We start from the raw sequence: 20,207 nt of genomic DNA on the forward strand, positions 1-20,207 counted from the left end.
TGCATACATTTTATCTCTCAACTAGACTTTGAGCTCTATATCTTCCTTGGCTTTGTATCTTACCCTAGTGTCTAGCTCAGAGTGTGATCACCTTTTGTCTGACTTAGTTTCTCCTTTATTTCGGTTTTGCAAAATAAAATTGTTTATGGAACTTAATTTTATGGCAGTTTCTGGACAGTGGCCAGAAATTGAGGGGGTCAAAAGATGACTAGATTTGAGATAATATTGAGAAACATAGGACTAAATATATAGGCATAGTTCTGCAATCAGTTCATCCTTCACTTGTGTCTAACGTGAAAGGCAAACTCCTGAATAATGATGAAGGGTATTGCTAGTAGTTACATAGGCCCTAAAGTCTGCAAAGTTCTTTACATGTGTTTACCTCTGTTGGTCCTCACTGTAACCTTGCAAGGTAGGTGCTTATTATTTTCTCCATTTTACAGATGAGAAAACTGAGGCCGAGCGGTTAAATGCCTGAAATAGCATTTGAACTCTCTGTGAGCAAGTCCACCACTCTATCCATTGTGCTCCCCAAAGCCAACCTTGGTTCAGTGTGGCACTGACTCCAGGCATTTCCATGTCTTATTATGCAACTCTGACAATGTACCTCCTTCTCCAGAGAGGCGTGCTGGGTTAATGGGACAGGAATTTTGATTAAGAAACTAGGAAATTTACATTTTCTCTTAAAATGTATGAATTATAAAAGAATCAGTGGTATATCTAACATTCCAGTTACAAAATTAGTCTTAAAATTTGAAAGATCTTAGGTGCTTTCTAATTTAGTTCCCCACTCATGTAGCTATCCCCCTATATAACTTCTCTGATGGATGGTCATTCAGACTCTCTGGAATATTCCCAGTTATAGGAAGCTCACTGCTTCCAAAAGGCAAGTCCTATTTTTCATATTGATCCCAAATCTTTCTGTAGTGTCTGTGTTCTCATTCTGTTCCTGGAGATTCACCAAGACAGTGTCCTTCAAACACTTGAAGACAGTATCTAGGTTTCCCCCTTACCTCTTTCTCTAAAATAAATTCCCAATTCTTTAACATTTTGTCATAAGACCCCCACCCCCCAGATGCTTCATGATGGCAGTCATATCCTCTTAACACTCTACAGTTTGCCAATCCCATTTTAAAATGCAGTGCCCAGAATTGGACATAATATTGCAGAAATGGTCTTACTAACTCCGAGTACATTATTGCAGTACAAGAATACATTAGCTTTCCCCTCCCAGTCATTTCACACTTCTGGCTCTTATCAAACTCTAAGTTCTCTAAAACCCCTAGGTCTTTTTAAAGTAGACTTTTGTTAGGCCTAGGTGCCCACCCCCAAGGATCCTACCCTGACTCCCTCTTCTCCATCAAATGCTGTACTTGTAATTGAGCTTTTGAACCTAAGGGAATTATGCCTCATTGAAAAGCAAAATGGTGTCATTTTTAGTTGATGGAAGTGTCTCCCCAATAAATGTTTATTTTACGTGATAGCTAGTTAACTGAAGCAAATGAAGTTACACTTTCTCTTGTACAATTTTAACTGCTGACAAGCTTAGGTTAGAGGTGAGAAAATCTGATCAGTAGTTAAAAGATAACAATGAGGAAAATTTTGAAAATTACTATAATGAAAAATAAATTCAAAAGGAGTAACTCTCTGGAAGTGACCTGACAGACATAGCTGATTATAACACATAACTAGTAAATTCAGTAGTATAATATTTTAATGCCAGTTTCCTTTCATGTAGTCAACTAATGAAAAGACTTTTTATAACCCTTCAATTAATTAGATATATCTGGTTCAGATTCTATTATGTACAATCCATCTAATGTTCCTATTAAATTTGCTAACTCATTTTAATGTTATTTTCAATCCTTTTGATTCCCAAAATCTAAGAACAACAAGGAGAAAAATGACAGGCATTTGACAAATCTACTATAAATGGAAAATTTATTTTTCAAAGAGGCTTTTAAACGAATGTCTTTAATTTAAATAAATTTTGATGTTTATCATTTTAAGATTTGCTTAATCTTAGAAAAAATAAATACTCAACACTAATCTTTCGAAACTTGCACACAATGATGTTGGAAAGGGGATATTAGATTTTTAAAAAGCTTATAGAAAACAACTTATTTGTCTAACAGTGGAGAAGAGCTGGATAAATTATACTACATTAATATAATCTAATATTGTACTATAAAAATGTAAATCATACAAAGAAACATGAAAAGACCTATTTGTTGTAATACAGTGCAAAATCATCAGGAGCACAACTGTATTTAGACAAACTATAGTTACATAAAAAAGGAAAAGAAGGAAGAAAGAAAGAAAGAAAACAGGGTTGATGGTGGCAAGGCTTCAGGCAGGCCTGGAAATAGACACAGAACATTTTCTTAGGCTGTTTAATTCCTTCAGTTCAGAGTTGTTTTAATTTGCACTTCTCTTTCCAAAAGAGATAACTAACAGGGAGCCAAAGTGCTACCCACATCTTTCCCCTCAAGATATTAGGAGGATCAGAGGAAAGCCTTCAGCAGGTTGGATGAATCCCCTATGGAGAGCAGCTGGAAATACATGAATAAGAATCTCATAGAATGAATAAGTATAGAGAGGTTGTAATCTTTGTCAGTGGACAGAGGACACACACCAAATGAATTCACAGAGACACTGCAATGAGGTGAGGGCCAGAAAGTTGTTTAGATGGGTGCCATCAAACTCAAATAGAAAATAGATCCCTGTAACCTACATATTAATTTGGAAAACCTCAAATCACCAATATCCATTTTATATACTATATTTTAATTTATTTTTTGTTAACATTTTCAAATTATATTTTAATCTGGTTCAGACCATATCCAGGAGTTTTGCTATAGCCACAAGTTTGACACCTCTGTTTAGAATGAACATTGAGGGAGATATAAATTAATAAATTTAAAATGTGATGGAAAGCTCTGTTCTTAGCTATATTTTCCTTTTTTTTTTCTACTTTAGCAAAACAGTGAGGTCAACTTCCAGCATATTGAAACATTTCCACATTTCAAGTTGTTATCTAAGAGGAAAAATATACCACCCATCTTGCAAACTATGTCAATGATTTTTTTTTTCATGTTTGCCCAGACCTGTGACTTCAATAGCATAAAAAATACAGATCTACAACTGCTCTGCAAATTAAAGTCTTTGAGTTGCAGAACTGCTTGTGAGGTTGCTCAGAAGTTGTTTGCCCAAGTTTAGACAACAAGTATGTGACATAAATGGAATTTGAACCCATGTCTTTCTGATTCTGAGGCCAGCTCTCTATCTACTGCACCTTGTGGTCTCTCCTCAATATGCATCTTTCTTTTTGCTATTAGGGTTAACCTCATACATATGAATCCTCCTGAAGATGTTAAAATTTCTTCATTATGATTAGGATGAAGAAAGTTCTTTCCACTGTTGTTTGACTTAGAAGTCCTCCTGTAGTGCTATTAGTGTTGTCACCACAAAAATGTTATCATCCTCAAGTAACCAAATTTCACAATTATATACCAAAAATCTCAATGGTCTCCTTTTTAAACAAGATGATGCCTGAAGATTAGGAAACAAATGACTCAGCTCTTCTAAGAGCCATTGATTCTCCTAGAACAACACGGGTAGCAAATGAAGATAATGGCTGTCAGGAGTTTTTACATTACTAAGTTTATCCTACTGTTTACCCAGCAGACATTCTTTGAATAAGTCTCTTTAAGACCCAGGGAATAGAATCTATGCAAGGAATAAGTCAGTGAGGCATTGTGTCTTGCAGTACTTACATATAGATAGGCACATTAGGGGGGGAAGGAATCATAAAATTTGTGATGACACTTCAGTGTGTCCTTTACAGAAGCATCAGAACAGATATACTGTGGAGAATATGAATTGTAAAGCATCCAGGAACATCACTCTAGTGTTTCCACATGAGAAGTGGTCTGGGCCAAATCCTAGTGTCCATGAGGTTTTTCTATGATCTCAATAATAATACTAATTAAAGCATTTGAGGGATAGAGTTTGTCTCTCTTCTTGGGCATACTCATCCCTACACTATCACCATAATGCATTTAAATATGTGCTTTGTCTTTTCTCTCCCCTATCCCCTGTCCTTTTAAAAACTACTCTCATCAGATGTGGGATTTAAATTTAATTTAATTTTTTAAACTATGAAGGCAAGGAGTCAAATACACAATTTTCATGGTACTTCTGGAAAGACAATTATTTGTACAAAAACCTTGGAACCTTAAAGATCTCCCTGACTGGCCAAATTCATGAAGGATACTAAGCTTAAAACCTTGCCAGGTTGCATGTGACGTAGCTGCCATCTTAATGGAGAAAGAGAAGATCTTCATCTTTCTATTTTAAGTCTCAAATTCCAATTTCTGTCCTGCATTCTAAGAAATGTTCTCTGGTATCTGGTTCTTTTAATAATCTTAAGTGATAATTACATTAATAACATAATTAGTATTTACTTTCCCTCATAAAACAATTATACATATAATGTATAAACATGAATTACTACATATTATATTCACCACTAAACCACCCTGAGTCTGGAATTATGCCCGGAGAGTTATAAAACTGTGTATACCCATATACCATTGCTGGGTCTGTTTCTCAAGAAGAACAGGGAAAAAGGAAAAGAACCCACATGTTCCAAAATATTCATAGCAGCACTTTTTTTTTTGTGGTGGCAAAGATCTGGAAATTGAGGGGACATCCATCAGTTGGGGAATGGCTGAAGAAATTATAGTATATTATTGTGATGGAATACTATTGTTCCATAAAAAGCAATGATTAATGTAAGAAATTTTAATTAATTTTTTAAAGTTTAAGTTAATTAAAAAAACTTGGAAAGACCAATATGAAATAATTAAGAATGAAGTGAAAAAAGCCCAAGATAACATTATATACAACTACTATTCTGTAGTATATATACTTGAATAATAACTTGTGAATGTCCACCTTTAGAGAAATAATTGACAAATAGGAACACAAAAGATGTAATTTTTACATACATATCTTTTTGTTGAGTAATGCCTTCTATGATGTAGGGAGAAAAGGGCAGAGGTCCCTGGGAATAAATTCTATTTAATAAATAAAAAAATAAAAATAAAACATATCCAAGATGGTCATTGAATTACATGAAGTCATATATCATAGAGAATAGTCAAGTATTTATTTTGTGAACTGATAGTGCACATATCCAGAACTTAGTATTACCAGGAGAAGGCCTAGCATCATATGATGTTCTAGACCAAGGGTTCTTTTTTGTTTGTTTGTTTCATGGACTCCTTCCTAGAATACTTAAATAAAATAAAATACAGGATTGCAAAAGGAACCAATTACATTGAAATAAAATTATTGACATTAAAAAAATTCAAGTTCAAGGTCTACAAGCTAAGAACTACTCGGTTAGAACTGAAATATTGAGCACAGGTATCCTAAGTGATTATGAATCAAAAAAAGTTAACTTGAGATATTTTAGAACATTAAGGACAAAGTGAAGTGTTTACTGAGGGAGGTGTCTCTCCCTGGTTGTCTGATATCTAGCTGATCATAGAGTATTTTAATCATTAATACCAAGAATGAAAGCAGAGATTAACATTGATGGGGAATACAACCAAGTTTAAAGGCTTAAATCCTTGAAACTTTTGCATGTAGGAGCCTCAGCCAAGAAACACTGAAAGAAGTCATTTTCCACTGTGGTGTCTAAGAAAAGCTAAGCTTGACTTTATGTTTCAAAATTGAAACCCAGGAATATGAGAGCAGAGAATCACAGCAGTGATTTGTGGGGCACATACTGTTTCTTGACTTCCCCAAAGTAGTCAATACTTGTATATACTGTAAATTTAAGCTAATTTATTTGCTAGAAAAGAAAATGTAAGGGATTAAGAATTGTCTTTCTATATGGCCAGCTTATCTGAGAGGAGATAAGTGAAAAGAAGTAATCCAGGAAGAAAGCCAGAATTTAAATATTCCAACTTGGTGGAGGAGAATAAAAACCTATGCTGAAAGATTAGTGAGTAGAACTTTTCATAATGGAAGAAGACAAAGAGAATCAATTGTATTAATTAAGTTGTGCAACAGGAATGTTATAATTTAGGATTTTTCCCTATAAAAGAAAAACCTATGTCTTCTGAAGAAAGCGAGCCCCATGAGTCATGAAAGATCAACAAAATATTCACAGGCACAGATGAGGATGAAAACTTCTGTTAAGAAAACTACAATCAAGGATCTCCACATTGGTTCTTGGCAACTCTTTGTTCAAGGGGATAGGAATGGTTGTGTATGGCCCTGATATGGTTAAATGATTTGGGGAAGTGCAGTGTTTTTGGAGTGTGTAATAGAGCCATACCAAGATTTGCCAAACCCAAAGACTATTACTCATTTCTGAGTCAGACTGGATTGATATAGTATGAAGTTTGGAGTTGTGGATGAGTTACAGACTGCATTGCAAAGACTTGGTTTGCAGGAAAACATCATGCAGGAAGAGAATGGAATTTTGCTGTCATTAGAGGATGGGGCTAGAACCTCTAGCCAAGAAAAGGAGATCAGCTGTTGAAGAATGGTTTCTTCTCTCTTTTGAACTAGAAGCCAGAGGAGTATCTTGCTGAGCTCAACCTGTTGTGATCCCTCATCTATCTGAAGAAAATCAGATTAACCATCCTTCCTCAGTGGTGGATAGAGACTTTTTCCCTTTGGGGAAGATAAAAGACTATCCACCCAAGAAGATTTTCAATTGATCTCTTCAATAACTGTACATACCTCTATATAAGGAAAATACAACAGCCTGATTCCATAATCTCACTAGGGACTCAGGTCCCCAGACCTGAGCCCTCAACTGCTGAGGGGAATTTAGGTTAAAATAGAAATTAGGGATTTCCTAATTTTCCCTCTTACTAAACCTACCATTCTAAAATATCAAAAAGGATAAATAGATCTTATCAATCCAGAAGAAACTGAACGTTCTATTCATCTAATGTACTAAGGGGATCAGGATAATATCTATCAAGGGAAGAAACCAGAAACCAGAGACTGAAGGGGATTTCCTCCTTACCTTTCAGCTCTGGACCTTGATCAAATCTCTCACCTTCCCTTGTGTAGCTCTCTACCCAAGAGAGGAAGTAGTGTTTCGTTTTATCTGTCCCCTCTTTCTCTCTTAGACCTTTCAAGCTTTGGTTCCTGACACTCCTCCCCCCTCTCCTCCCACTAGTACAGAATATATATCTAAAACAAATTTAGGGCAGAGGGGACATTTTCTTCTTCCAGTTGAACTCTATGCCTTTGATAGGGAAAAAGTGATAGTATTGTATTCAAGGACAATATTTGGAGTATTGGGTTTTTTTTTTCCCTTTGTACCATATTTTACAAAACCCAAATGGTGGATTCTTTTAAAAATTTAATTAAGTTCATTAATTTAGAATATTTTTCCATGGTTACATGATTCCTACTCTTTCCCTCCTCTCCTCCCTCTTCCCTCTCATAGCCCACAAGCAATCAACTGGATTTTACATGTATCACCAAATGATGGACTCTTGACCAAAGATCATGTGCATCTTTTAAAGATATTTTTAGGTAGGAAATCAGTCTACTTGTCAGTCTAAGAAGTTATAATACTGAAAGAAGAGAATGATAGATATAATAATATGTGTACCTTAAACTTTTAGATATTAGATTTCAAAAAAGTTCAGAGATAAATTAGATATTATTCAATGGTGAGATGTCCACAGCCATTTAGAGATGGCCCTCTTCTTGAAGGGTAGTCTTTCTTGAGGAGTTGTCCAGCTGAGTCTAATTTAAAAAAAAAAGCCCAAGATAGGCCAACTTCTTATGCACATAAGAGTAATACCTATGTTCTCTTATGATTATGTGCTACAAATTATCTCAGGCTCTTGTTAGTGAAAAGTCAGGCTTCCTCCTTTCCTACCCTTCCCTCCCTATTCCACTAGCATCTGCTATTTCCTGCTGGACCTGTATCATATTTGTTTTATCTTTCCTGTACTCCTCTGGTATGAATCCCTACTTCTAATTGGGATGTTACCCCTTACCGATTTCCTATTTGCTAAGCAAACTATATTTTAAGGTAACTAACTCTGCATGACTGATCCATGCTTCCTCTAACTGTGGTCTATTTGCTTCCCAGCTTGAGAATATCAGACTGTACTATGAGAATTGCTAAACTCTAATCCATGGTAGATCTCACCCCTAATTTTATCAAAGATGGTTCATTATGGCAGAGATTATTAAAAAAAGATTTGATGTCAGAGAAATGGTCTTTTTAAAATATGAAATTTTGATCATAAAATGAAAAATGAGTAAGAAAAAGGGAGAAATATCTGGAAAAAACCGTCTTGGGTTCAAAATAACATGTACAAAAGAGGGGAAGAATGAGACGCAATAGGGAAGCAATAAAAAGAGTAGATAAATGTGTAAGAAAAACATTAAGAAGGCTAATGTCAAGAATGTATTGAAATTTAACAAAAAATGTGAAATTGCTTTAAAGCAATGTTTAAGATAAGAATAAGTAATGTTAACAGATGACAAAATAAAGGTAGATTTACTCAACTTGTATCATCCTTTCTAATAAAGAAAATGATAGTTAAATTGGAAAGAGTAGAATAAGCATAAAACCCAAGAGAGGTAAAGATTCAGAAAGGTCATGATGACTGGGAGAGATTTCAGAAGGTAGCATTAGACTTCGGAGATTAAGAAGAGTAGGTAGGCAACAAGGTAAGGGATGGATTACAGGTGATTTGTTTTGCTTAAATATATTTAGTTGAAAGAGAATTCTATTGAAGAGTACTAGAGTCATTAAGAAATGAAGGCTATACTTTAAAAATAAAGAGCCTAAATAAAGCATTTTTTAAAAGGAATAGATTAGAAAGGGCCTTTGTGCTAGTTGTCTGAAATTTGAAGGTTTACTTAGATTTAATCTGTAACTTAATGGAGAAGCAGCATGGTATGGGAACTGATCTCAAAGTCAAGAAAACCTGGGATCATGTCCCATGTCTGACATATTCTGACCATATGACCCTGGGTGAATCATAGCTTTTTAATTCCCAGAAATACTTTGAGACTATAATTTACAAGACAAGTGCTAAGCTACATTTATAAAGGGAGTTTCCATTGGACTAATGAAATTATGGGTCAAGTCTAAAAAAAGAAAAAAGAAAAATATATATGACTATATTACAATTAATTTTTCTTGTAACTTGTTTTCATTGTTTATTTCCCTATAAGGATCAAAAGTTTGATTGATAGTTGACTAGAGCAACACATTTTAAGTCAATTTGTAAATCAGTATAATTTGGGCAAGTTTAAAAAAAATTTGGATCATCGGCTTTCTTGGCTATGAAAACATGATTTTGATAGGATGAACTCTAAGTTGATTTCTGCCTTAACATTCTAGGATTCAATTACCAGTGAGAAAATGTCATTAAACTATATTAATACTCTGTTTAAAGGTTGGGTTTTATAACTCCACTGAATTGATTTTCTTTAGTCCAACCTAGTAATGGGAGTTTAATCTCTGGAACAAACACTTTACAAATGCATAGTTAATTAACAAAGCACTTCTAAGCATGACTCCACAGTTTTGATTATATTTTTTAAAATTTCTAACCAGGATAGCTAATAATGTAATAACAAGATAGTTAAATGAACTCTGTAATAAGTACTGTATGAACTATTTAGGCTTCAGTGTGATTGTTTCTCCTCACCTTTTGTGCTGCAAGATGGAGTGCTGTTCTCTGGCTGTGATCAGCTTTATTAACATCTGCTCCTGCCTTCAGGAGGGCATCTGCACAGTCAACGCGATCAGCCAACACACAGTACATGAGTGGGGTTCTCCCAAATTGATCTTCTTTGTCTTTTAGGTCACGGTTTCCTAAAAGGATAAGGAATGACTTGTAATGAGTTGACTTTTCAAGAAAGCATATGATTTACAAATATTGTTAGCTTATCAAAGTTATATTAGTCACATAACCTGCAAGACAGTGAAATAAATGCTTTGTGAAAACCTCCTCCACCCTTTAGCCTCATAAGAGACCATGTGTCAGATTCAGAGTGATTACAGCTGATTCCAAAAGATAGTATAGAACTCTGCCTTTCCCTCCCCAACAGAAAACAACAACAGAGAACTTTAATTCCCTGAGCTCTCACTCATCATTTCAACCCCCAACTGATCATTTATGTTCCTGGCAGTAAGTGTAAACAGAAACTTGTGGTTGTGACTGAAAGTCTTTGGATTAAGGCAGGTCTTTGCAAGCAATAAGGCTAGTAGAATTGTAGGAGAATTTTATAAATTGACATCTGTTTTTTGAAATTGTGTAACCATGAATTTGTGAGTGTTATCTCCAGGCATATCAGCTATAGTGGATCTGTATTCTGATGAAAAATAATAATTTCCAGATTGTTTGTGACCTGTGCCATATAGGTTTTGCTTAAAAACACCCTGGTTGATCTCATGAATTTAATTTATAATAAATTTATAAATAATATACATAGGATACATTTCTAAATTAACTTAATTAGAATTAGTATTAATTTAAATAATTAAGCCAATGTTTAACTTGGGGAAGAGGAAGGTGGAGTATAGAGGAGCAGGAATTCATTTCTACAACCTACTCCATTTAAATTATCTGCATTTCTACATGTTAACCACAAAGCTGCACAGGAAGAAACAAAAAGAAAAATTCTATTACAATAATTACAGATTTTACAAAATGCTCTGGAGTATATACCTCCCAAGATACAGAGGAATTATATGGATATGTCAATAGTACTAAAACTATAACCTTTACATTAACAAGGGCGATCCTAAATAATTGGAAAGGTTAATTTCTCATGGGCAGACTCAAAATAATTAAAATACTACTACTTAAGTTAATATATTTTTGTTTTGTATAACTAGAAAAGAATTAACAAAATTTGAAGAAGCGACTCTTCAAGGAAATAATGAAAATAATCAGGAGGGAAGGGGCACAAGATCTTGAATGAGACTACAAGGCAGTAATCATCAAAATAATTTTGTACTGATTTAAAAATGTCAGTCAGTGGAACACAACATATGGAAGCAAATGAAAACATTAACTGAGGTTAGAATTCACCATTTAAAAAAATTCTGGAAAAAACGGAAAGATGTTTGACAGAAATTGGGTATAGACCAACATCTAACACTATATGCCAAAATAAGCTCCATGTGAATACATGACAGACATCAAAAGCAATTAGAGAACCAAGAGAAAGCTACCTTTTATGAGATGCAGAAGAGTTCATAACTAAATAAGAGATAGAGAGCATCATAGAAGATAACATTGACCATTTTTATTATGTAAAATTTTTTAAAATTCTTCAACAAACAGGTTTAACAAAACTAAAATTAGAAGCAAACCGTGCTGTTAGAAATAAACTTTGCAATAAGTTTCTCTCATAAAGATCTCTTGTCAAAAATATAGTAAGGAAATGATTGAAAATTTTAAGGTTGGGAGCCATTCTCCTATAGATAAATGGTTTGAAGAATGAAGTCAGATTTCAAAGGAAGAAATCTAAAATACTAACAACCAAATGAAAAAAATGCTCCAAATCACTAATATAATAACCTTGAATAAAACTAGAAATAAAAATTAGAGCTACTCTGAGGTTTAATTCATATCCATCAGACTAGCAAAATGAAAAAAGAGAAAAATGACAGATGTTGCAGGGATTGTGGAAAAATAGGCACATTATTTACTGAATTGTTGGTGGAGTTGTTAATTGGTCTAACCATTCTAGAAAGCATTTTGGAATTATTTCCCCTGAATTACTCTGTTGCATATACTTTATCCAGTGATAATCACTATTTGTTCTATACCCTCAAAGAAATCAAAGAGGAAAAGGTCTAATTACATGTTGTCCTAAAAGTCTTAGTGCAGTTTTTTTTTTTTAATACAGTGGCTAATGGTATAAAGAAAAATAATTAAAGCAGCTCATTTTATGGAAGTAAGAACAGGGAATTAATAGGAGATCCACAACTGGGGGAAATGGCTGAAAAAATGGAATACAAATATAATTTGAATTACATTATATTCTAAGAAATGATGAAAGGGACCGTTTCAGGAAAACCTCAGATCTTAAGAATTGATGCAGAATGAAGCATGCAGAACCAGGAGAATAATTTATACTATAATAGCAATACTATAAAAACAATCTTGAAAGACAACAAATTTTATTAGCACAATGATCAACCATGATTCTACAAGACCACTGCTGAAGAAGACTACCCATCTGGCAGAGAGATGATGGATTAAATATGCACGATGAGATATTTGCAGGTGGCCAAAATGGGAATTTGTTTTCCTTGATGACATATATTTCTAAAGTTTTTTCTTCTTCCCCTCACACTCCCAATAAGAGAAAATAAATGCTTTTTTAATTGAAAAATTAAAAATTTAAAATAAAACCTTCCCATATTTATAAATAAATGCTTCCTGACTCTAAAGTTCTTTCCAGATGGAGAAGAAAATTGGGAAGAAATAAGCATTTATGTAGTGCCTACTATGTGCTAGGCATTGTGCCAAGTACTTTACAACTTATTTCATTTATATCTGGAAACGTATTGATGTTTAATTCAACTTCTAGGAAAATAATGCCTCCCACTAAATCTTTCCCTTTCTTACTTAAAAATCTAAATCACTTTGAGGAACCTGTGTAAAACTTGGTGGGGGTGGGGGCAAAAAGTAGGGATTTATTCATTCACTTGAGAATATTTTATTTATTTTATTTTTTACAATTACATATAATAACAAATTTCCACATAAGTTTTCTGAAGTTATATGATCCAAATTGTCTCCCTTGCTCCTTTCCTCCCCCCTTCAGGAGCTGGAAAGCAATTTAATCTGGGTTATATATGTATTACCATGCAAAACATTTCCATATTTTTCATTTTTGTAAGTGAATACTATTATAAACCAACCCCCCCAAACATATACCGAAATAAACAAGTAAAAAGTCATATACTTTCATCTGCATTTCTACTCCAACGGTTATTTCTCTGGAGGTGGAGAGCATTCTTTGTCACAAGTCCCTCAGAATTGTCCTGGACCACTGTTTTACTGATAGGAGCTAAGTCTATTATATTTGATCATTCTACAATATGGCTATAATTATGTACAATGTTTTCTTGGTTCTGCTTATTTCACTCTGTATCAGATCATGGAGGTCTTTCCAGCTGTTTCTGAAATCTTAGTTATCATTCCTTATGATACAATAGTATCACTTGAGGACAGAATTAGAATAATGACAGAATAAGAGCTAGAGGTCTTTTATCCACTTAAAAGTAGAACCTTCTTTCTCCAATCCTTGGCCAGGATGTGGTATCATTAGATTTAAAAAAAAAAAAGAAGGTTTTGATTACTTCAGTTAATGAAAGTACCTTAAGTTCACCTTTGTACAAATAAAAAAGAAAATCCTAGGAACAGTGGTCAAAGTAGGATTTAAATGTTGTAGGGAAATATTCCTTAGGATGTGCCAGAATTTTAAGTGTAGTGGGTATTCCTCTGGCCCCAGTCTTCTACAGTAGTGTTGTCAAATTCAAATAAAGAGATCATGCAGGTAGTATCTTGACTTGATAAACCACAAATAAACATTATATATGTTGTATTATATTTTTATTTATTTTGTTAAACATTTCCCAATTATGATGTAATCTGATTCCAGGAGTTTAATATCTCTGTTCTTGAACAAGATCAACCATACCAACAAAACTCTCATGGGACTTGTACAATCAATCACGAATGAATAATGCCACTGGTCTTGCTCTAGAAGAGTGAGCCAGAGTTTATAAGTTACTATTATTGTGAGACAAGTAATTTGACTCTGAATCTTACTCCATCTTGACTGTGGAATTATTTGCTTGAGAATGTCATAAATTGTAATTCCCAAATGGCTAATGTTAGGGAGTTTTTCAATGATACTTCTATCTTTGGACATCTCTCTCCCTGTGCAGAAATAATGAAAATGAATTTAATTTCAATTCATAAAATTGTTTTTTGGAATATGCCTAAATGCAGAGAACAGGTTTTTCTTTCACCATTTTTATTATGTAATCTTCTTTTTAAATGGTAATAAGGCTCTGAGTCTATTTATATCTTGAATAGTTTCCCTGTGAACTGCTGTAGTTTTGCAATTTTATGTATGATATTCCCAAATTATATATTATAAATTCATATTTTACTATATTTGGCATAACCTTCACATGAAGTTGCTCATAAATGTTGACCTCTTCACTGTATACCACCTGTAGAACTAAATAAATACTAGTGGAAAATTTTTTTCCACAACTTAAAAGGTCTTACTAATTACTAATTGCTTTGTTTCAAAAATTTCATAACTTTTCCATAAAAATATTTGTGTAAATTTTTATTATTTTATTAAGATTACTTTAACTAAAAACCATTCAGATTTAAGCAGAACATTTCAAGCCTGACTGAATTTGTATATTTTTTCTGGTTAAAGGTAAATTAAAAAGCTCTCTAGGTATATGTAACCTAAAGTTGGTCCCATAAAATAGACATATAACAATACAAGTGTACAGGCTGTATACATCATATAAGTATAGACCATATACCATACATGTGGGCTTTTTAACAATACAATCATTTCAATAGCACTGAAAGCACATTAACTTTATTCAAGTAATTTCATTTACCACTGAATGAAATGAAATGATTCTGTCAAAGAGCATCATCATTAGATGATTATTTGGCTACATTTAATTACTGTAAAATTCTTGTAGGAAAGCATTATACAGTTGTATACAATTATACAATTGCATTGTGTAATATTTAAATTAGTTGTGGGGCTTAAATTGTTGTAGATAAAAGAGTGGGAGCCATAAACTATGAGATTTAAAATGGTTGAGGTCTTAAACTGTAGTGATTAAAATAGTGGAAGATATAAATTGTGATAGATATAAGAGAGGGTGAGCAAATTTGACCGCAGAAATATGTTTCACTACAGTGTCTTGGTTTTAAAATCAAATATAAGGTGGTCGCCAGGGAAATATTCCCAATTATTCAAATACCCAAGTCAATTGGGTTTTATAGAGATTTTAATTAACAATACAATGAGTAATCAAAGAAAGAGAGAGAGAGTAAGAAAGGAATAAGTATGAAGGGCCTCAAGCCAATATGGCCTAGACCTGAGTCTTAAAAGAGAAATCAGTCAGTTTTTTATAACTCACCATAAGATCTGTCTAAGTAAGGATTTCGAATGACACCAGGCCAGCAGCATCTCAGCTGCTTTCACCAGCTCCCTCCTCCATCTGAATGTTTCACAATCAATCTCCTCAGAATGAGTCTCTCCAATCTGAATGTTTCAGAATGAATTCCCAGCTCTTCCCTGAGCTCTTATTTTTAAGGGCAAAATCTTCTCTGTCACCTCCCCTAAGTCCTTACATCTACCAATCACTGTAGATGTTTCTAAAGGACCGCCCATTTTGAATTCACAGCTGAGTAGTTTTAATCTCTTTAGTAAGTCAGGGAAAAAATGCTGCTGTGTTGACAAATTTCATTAGAAAAAAACCTCTGAATAAGTTATCACCCTTTTAGGTTTAAGTAGTTTACAAGTTGCCCCACCTTTATAGGTACTTAGTATCCCATTGTATCAATTCTAAAACAGTCATGACTCAAAGAACTTCCTGTCCCTTCCATAAGCATGGATCAAAGTACTTTTCATTGTTCTCAAAGAGCTCTCTGTCCTAAAGCAGTCTTAAGTAGGGTGGAGTAGGGATATTCCCAAGGCAAGGTGCCCTCATATTCAAGTAGAATTCTCACTATCTGCTAGGGAATTTTTTTAAGTAGAAGATTCCCCAATGGGGGAAACCCCTAACATTCATAAGTCTGAGAAATTTTGAGATTTACAATTGAACTGTCCAAATATAGTCCTTTAATTCCAGTTGCCACGGAGGATGCCAGCAATATACATGTATTCACTGGCTCCCATTAGAACCTCTATTTTAGTGAGGAAATCTACATAGTTTTGGTGAAGGTATAAATTAAATAGCTCTTCAGGAATATGTGATTTTTCTACAACCTCCTCTGATTCAACAAGTAATTTATCCCATTCATACTCTAACAAATGAGAAGATAATTGGGGGATTCCCAATTCTATTAGAGATGTCCTTTTATAATACAATATCTTTCCCAAAATTCTGAAATTGCCTGGACTTCTTGGTTTTCCAAAGTACTAGCAGGTCTCTTTCTCAGCATTGCTCTCAACAACAAAGCATCTGATTTTAATGAAAATACTTTTTTTCTCTCGACCAAAAATTGATCTTATGAATTACCTTTACAAGAAGAAAACTGGAAACTGTTTATCATATTTCTTGTACCACCAGACCATTTTTAAGAAAGCAACTCTAAAGAGGCTTGTCAGAGTCAATGATAGGTACATCCTTAATGAAAATTATCTACTTATCAGTGTGCAATAACTAAGCATCTATAGTTTGTTATATATATTTGCTCTCAATAGAAACTCTTGAAAAATAGCCATCTGAGAACTGACTAGGAGCCATACAGAAATTTGATTCACAATTTACCCCATCCTTCATATCATGTTTTCTGGAGACCAGGGGTATGTGGGATGCTCAGGGAAGACTAATACCTCTGATGAGAGTTTGACAAATCCTTTTCAGGTTGCTTTCCTACTTTGGTGTTTATCTGCCACCCCTGTTACTTGTGGTTCCAAGAAGCTCTAGCATGCCCATGGCCACATCCTAACAAAACCACCTCAGCAGTGGTACTAAACCAGGTTAAAGATAATCAATAAGCCTCAGACCCATTGGTGAGTTAGGAAGGTGTCTACCCAAGGCATGTGAAGACTCCCCCCCATGGAAGAGGTGGATGAGAGCAATTTTTTCCAATGGCCATTAAGGTGGCAGAAAGGGACACTGTGGAGCCTTTAGAGCTTGGTTAAATATTAAAGATGCTAAGGTCATCCACTACATTCTGGCCCATCACCAGTCATCCTGACTTTTGTCTTGCCATTGGACTTCACTGGCTCTGGAAGAAAGAGTGACGCTGATAACTTTGTGCAACTCACTTAAATCCAATTTATGTACAAGTTAAAAGATATCACCGGTGATGACATTTTGGTCTTCATATAGTAAGGATAACAATAACCATCTCTATCTGGAGACTAGAAAAACAGGATTAATCCATTTTTCCTTTTTAAAAAAACCCTTACCTTTCATCTTAAAATCAATACTGTATATTGGTTCCAAGGCAGAAGAGCAGTAAGGGTTAGGCAATGGGGGTTAAGTGACTTGCATGGGGTCACACAGCTGGGAAGTGTCTGAGGTCAGATTTGAACCCAGGACCTCCTATCTCTAGACTTGGTTCTCAATCCACTGAGCCACCCAGCTGTCCCAGGGTTAATCCATTCTTGTACTTCAATAATGAGCTACTTATTCTTCCCACATCTAGGAGAAACTATAATTATTAGACCTGCCCCATTTTGAATGCTTTTCAAAATCATGACCTTTTAATCAGGTTTCAAGTTTTTCAACTTTCTTTTTATAAACACCAAGTTCATTCCAAGTAACCAGTTAGAATTTATCAAACATGGTTGATTTTCAGATGGATTTTCATTTACATTTGTTTCATTATTAATCTGTTTTGAGGAAGATGATTTTACTCTTTTTTTCTAGCTAGAAATTCGATATTGTAAGGATATAAGAAAAAAAGTAGGGGGCAGCTGGGTAGCTCAGTGGATTGAGAGCCAGGCCTAGAGACGGGAGGTCCTAGGTTCAAATCTGGCCTCAGCCACTTCCTAGCTGTGTGACCCTGGGCAAGTCACTTGACCCCCATTGCCTAGCCCTTACCACTCTTCTGCCTTGGAGCCAATATATAGTATTGACTCCAAGATGGAAGGTAAGGGTTTAAAAAAGAAAATAAGTATTGTTTTGTTAGTTTAGGGATAAAAAGTAGAGTGCTGGCTTGAGAAAGAATTGGAGTTTGAAGCAGAGCTGAGAGAGCATGTTAATTTCAGATGTTGACAATTATAGCCAATTTTCTGTGTCAATTACTCTCTCTGGCAGTTGGTAGAGACACACTCTCAGAGTCTCTCTCTCAGGGCTGGAGGAGGTAACATCTTTGCCTCTCTCTATCTGAGGGAAAGATCTGAAGGAGCTCAGTGTTTTCCTTTCCAACTTGGGAAACATTATTGACTATATATTGTGGTTTTTATAGATTGATTTAACTCTGAGAAGACCAAAGAAAAACCTGGTCTTTGGTTTGGACTCTGAGTCTGATAAGGCTCAGGGTCCTAACTTGATTCTTGTGTTCTTGTGGAGACTCAATCAGCTAGCCTTTGTTATTTTATAATTTGAAGGTGAAGTTAAGAATTATAAGGATAATAGTGGTAGTTTTTATTTAGATAGTATAAATTTGGGTTAGTCAGATCAGGGAGGAGTTGTGTAGCCTGTAGAAGCAGTTCCTTGCAGAACCAGGAAGTTTATTTGGGTGGATTTAGAATCCCTTAGAATTAGAAATCCTTTTTTATACTTATATATTTCAAAAAATATTTTATTTTTTAACTTGCCATTTATTATTTTTATAATATTTTCTAATGTGGAAGACATCTTTTTTTCTCCAATAAAATAATTTAATCCAGGGAAACAGGGTTTTGTTTTTTTTTCTCTCTCTCGAAACTCTTTATCTTCTGTCTTAGTATCAATCCTAAGGTAGAAAAGCTGCAAGTACTAGGCAATTGGGGCTAAGTGACTTATCCAGGGACATGTAGCTAGAAAGTGTCTGAGGCCAGATTTGAATATAGACCCTCTTGACTCTAGGCCTGGTGCTTTATCCACTATGCTACTAGCTACCCCCAGAGAGATATGTGTTCCCAGCAAAATCATCAAATGAAGACTCCACTTGGTTATCTTTCTGAAAGCTACTTTTCACAGTTTTTGACATTATAAACCTTGATATATTTCATATGAAGTACAGAATCTGCAGTATATTAAAATATAAATTTTCTGTAAGCAGCAGGCAATGACTCTGCAGCATCTGTCTCTCCTTCTCAGGGGAGGAGGTGGCTGTAGCCAGGGTCCATATGCAACAGCTTTTACTATGCAATCTTTTTTTTTTTAAACCTTTACTTCTGTCTTAATATGAAGATGAATTCCAAGACAGAAGAACAGTAAGGGCTAGACAATTGGGGTTAAGTGACTTGTCCAGGATCACACAGCTAGGAATTATCTGAGGCCAGATTTGAATCCTAATCCTCTCAACTCCAAGCCAGGTGCTCTCTGTCTACTATGCTACCTAGTTGCCTCTACTATACAATCTTAATAAATACCTTTGTTGAGAGAAAATTGTGACCCCAAATGATTTTTTTCAAATATATTTTATTTTCCCAATTACATGTAACAATTTCAATGTATGTTTTCCAAAATGTTGAGATCTAAGTCATCTCCCTCCCTCCCTTCCTTCCCCCTTCTTGGCGATGGTAAGCAATTGGATCTGGATTATACATGTACTATCATGCAAGACATACTTCCACATTGGTCATTGTTGCAAGAGAATACTCATATAAAACCCAAACCCTAAAATAAAACTGTAAATAAACTAATGTGAAAGATAGAATGCTGTGATCTACATTTGATTACAACAGTTCTTTCTCTGGAGCTGGATAGCATTCTCATCAAATGACTTCGTGAAAGAACACACTAGCAGAAGCTCTATAGTGTTTTGAAGGTGGCCTAATATGACACCCTGGAAACTTGAGAATAATCAACCTCAAACTTGTAGGTACCAAGTTAAAAGGAGACCTACAGAAACCAATGCAGACGTGGTACAGGAAGGATAGGTTGGGAGAGGCTTGCCTAGCAGAATGATGGGAGGAGCTGCAAGTAGTGATGTGGAAAGGAAATGTGGAAAAACAAGAATAAAATGCAGTTTCTTCTGACAAAGGTTAAGAAGTAGGCTTGCACACTTCATTGGAAGCTGTTCTCCTCCAAACACCAAACTGTTGTATTGGAAAGAGGGCATTTTGCCCTGGACTGTCAGAAGGAAGATAAAATAGTCTGGTGTTGGATTTTGAAAGCTTTAGTTAGAACATGGTCTTTAGTCCCAAGGATGCAATTAGCTTAGCAAGGAGATAAGAAAATTCAGAATTTGAGTAGTTAACTTAAGAAAAAATGCTATTGGTGGTGGTGGTTGTTTTCTGAC

The 20,207-nt window shown here is 34.7% G+C and overlaps 1 protein-coding gene across 3 annotated transcripts in view; it reads right to left on the bottom strand.

Annotated features, from left to right (window-relative positions):
* INVS (inversin) overlaps positions 1-20,207 on the bottom strand; it is a 233,030-nt gene that overhangs the window by 186,332 nt on the left and 26,491 nt on the right. For all 3 annotated transcript variants that reach the window (XM_007498992.3, XM_001364441.4, XM_056805897.1), the window contains exon 3: positions 9,717-9,883. In XM_007498992.3, the coding sequence (XP_007499054.2) occupies positions 9,717-9,883 (167 nt within the window). The remainder of the gene's footprint in view (positions 1-9,716; positions 9,884-20,207) is intronic.

Source organism: Monodelphis domestica, chromosome 7 (genome assembly GCF_027887165.1).
Source record: "Monodelphis domestica isolate mMonDom1 chromosome 7, mMonDom1.pri, whole genome shotgun sequence".
Lineage (NCBI taxonomy): Eukaryota > Metazoa > Chordata > Mammalia > Didelphimorphia > Didelphidae > Monodelphis > Monodelphis domestica.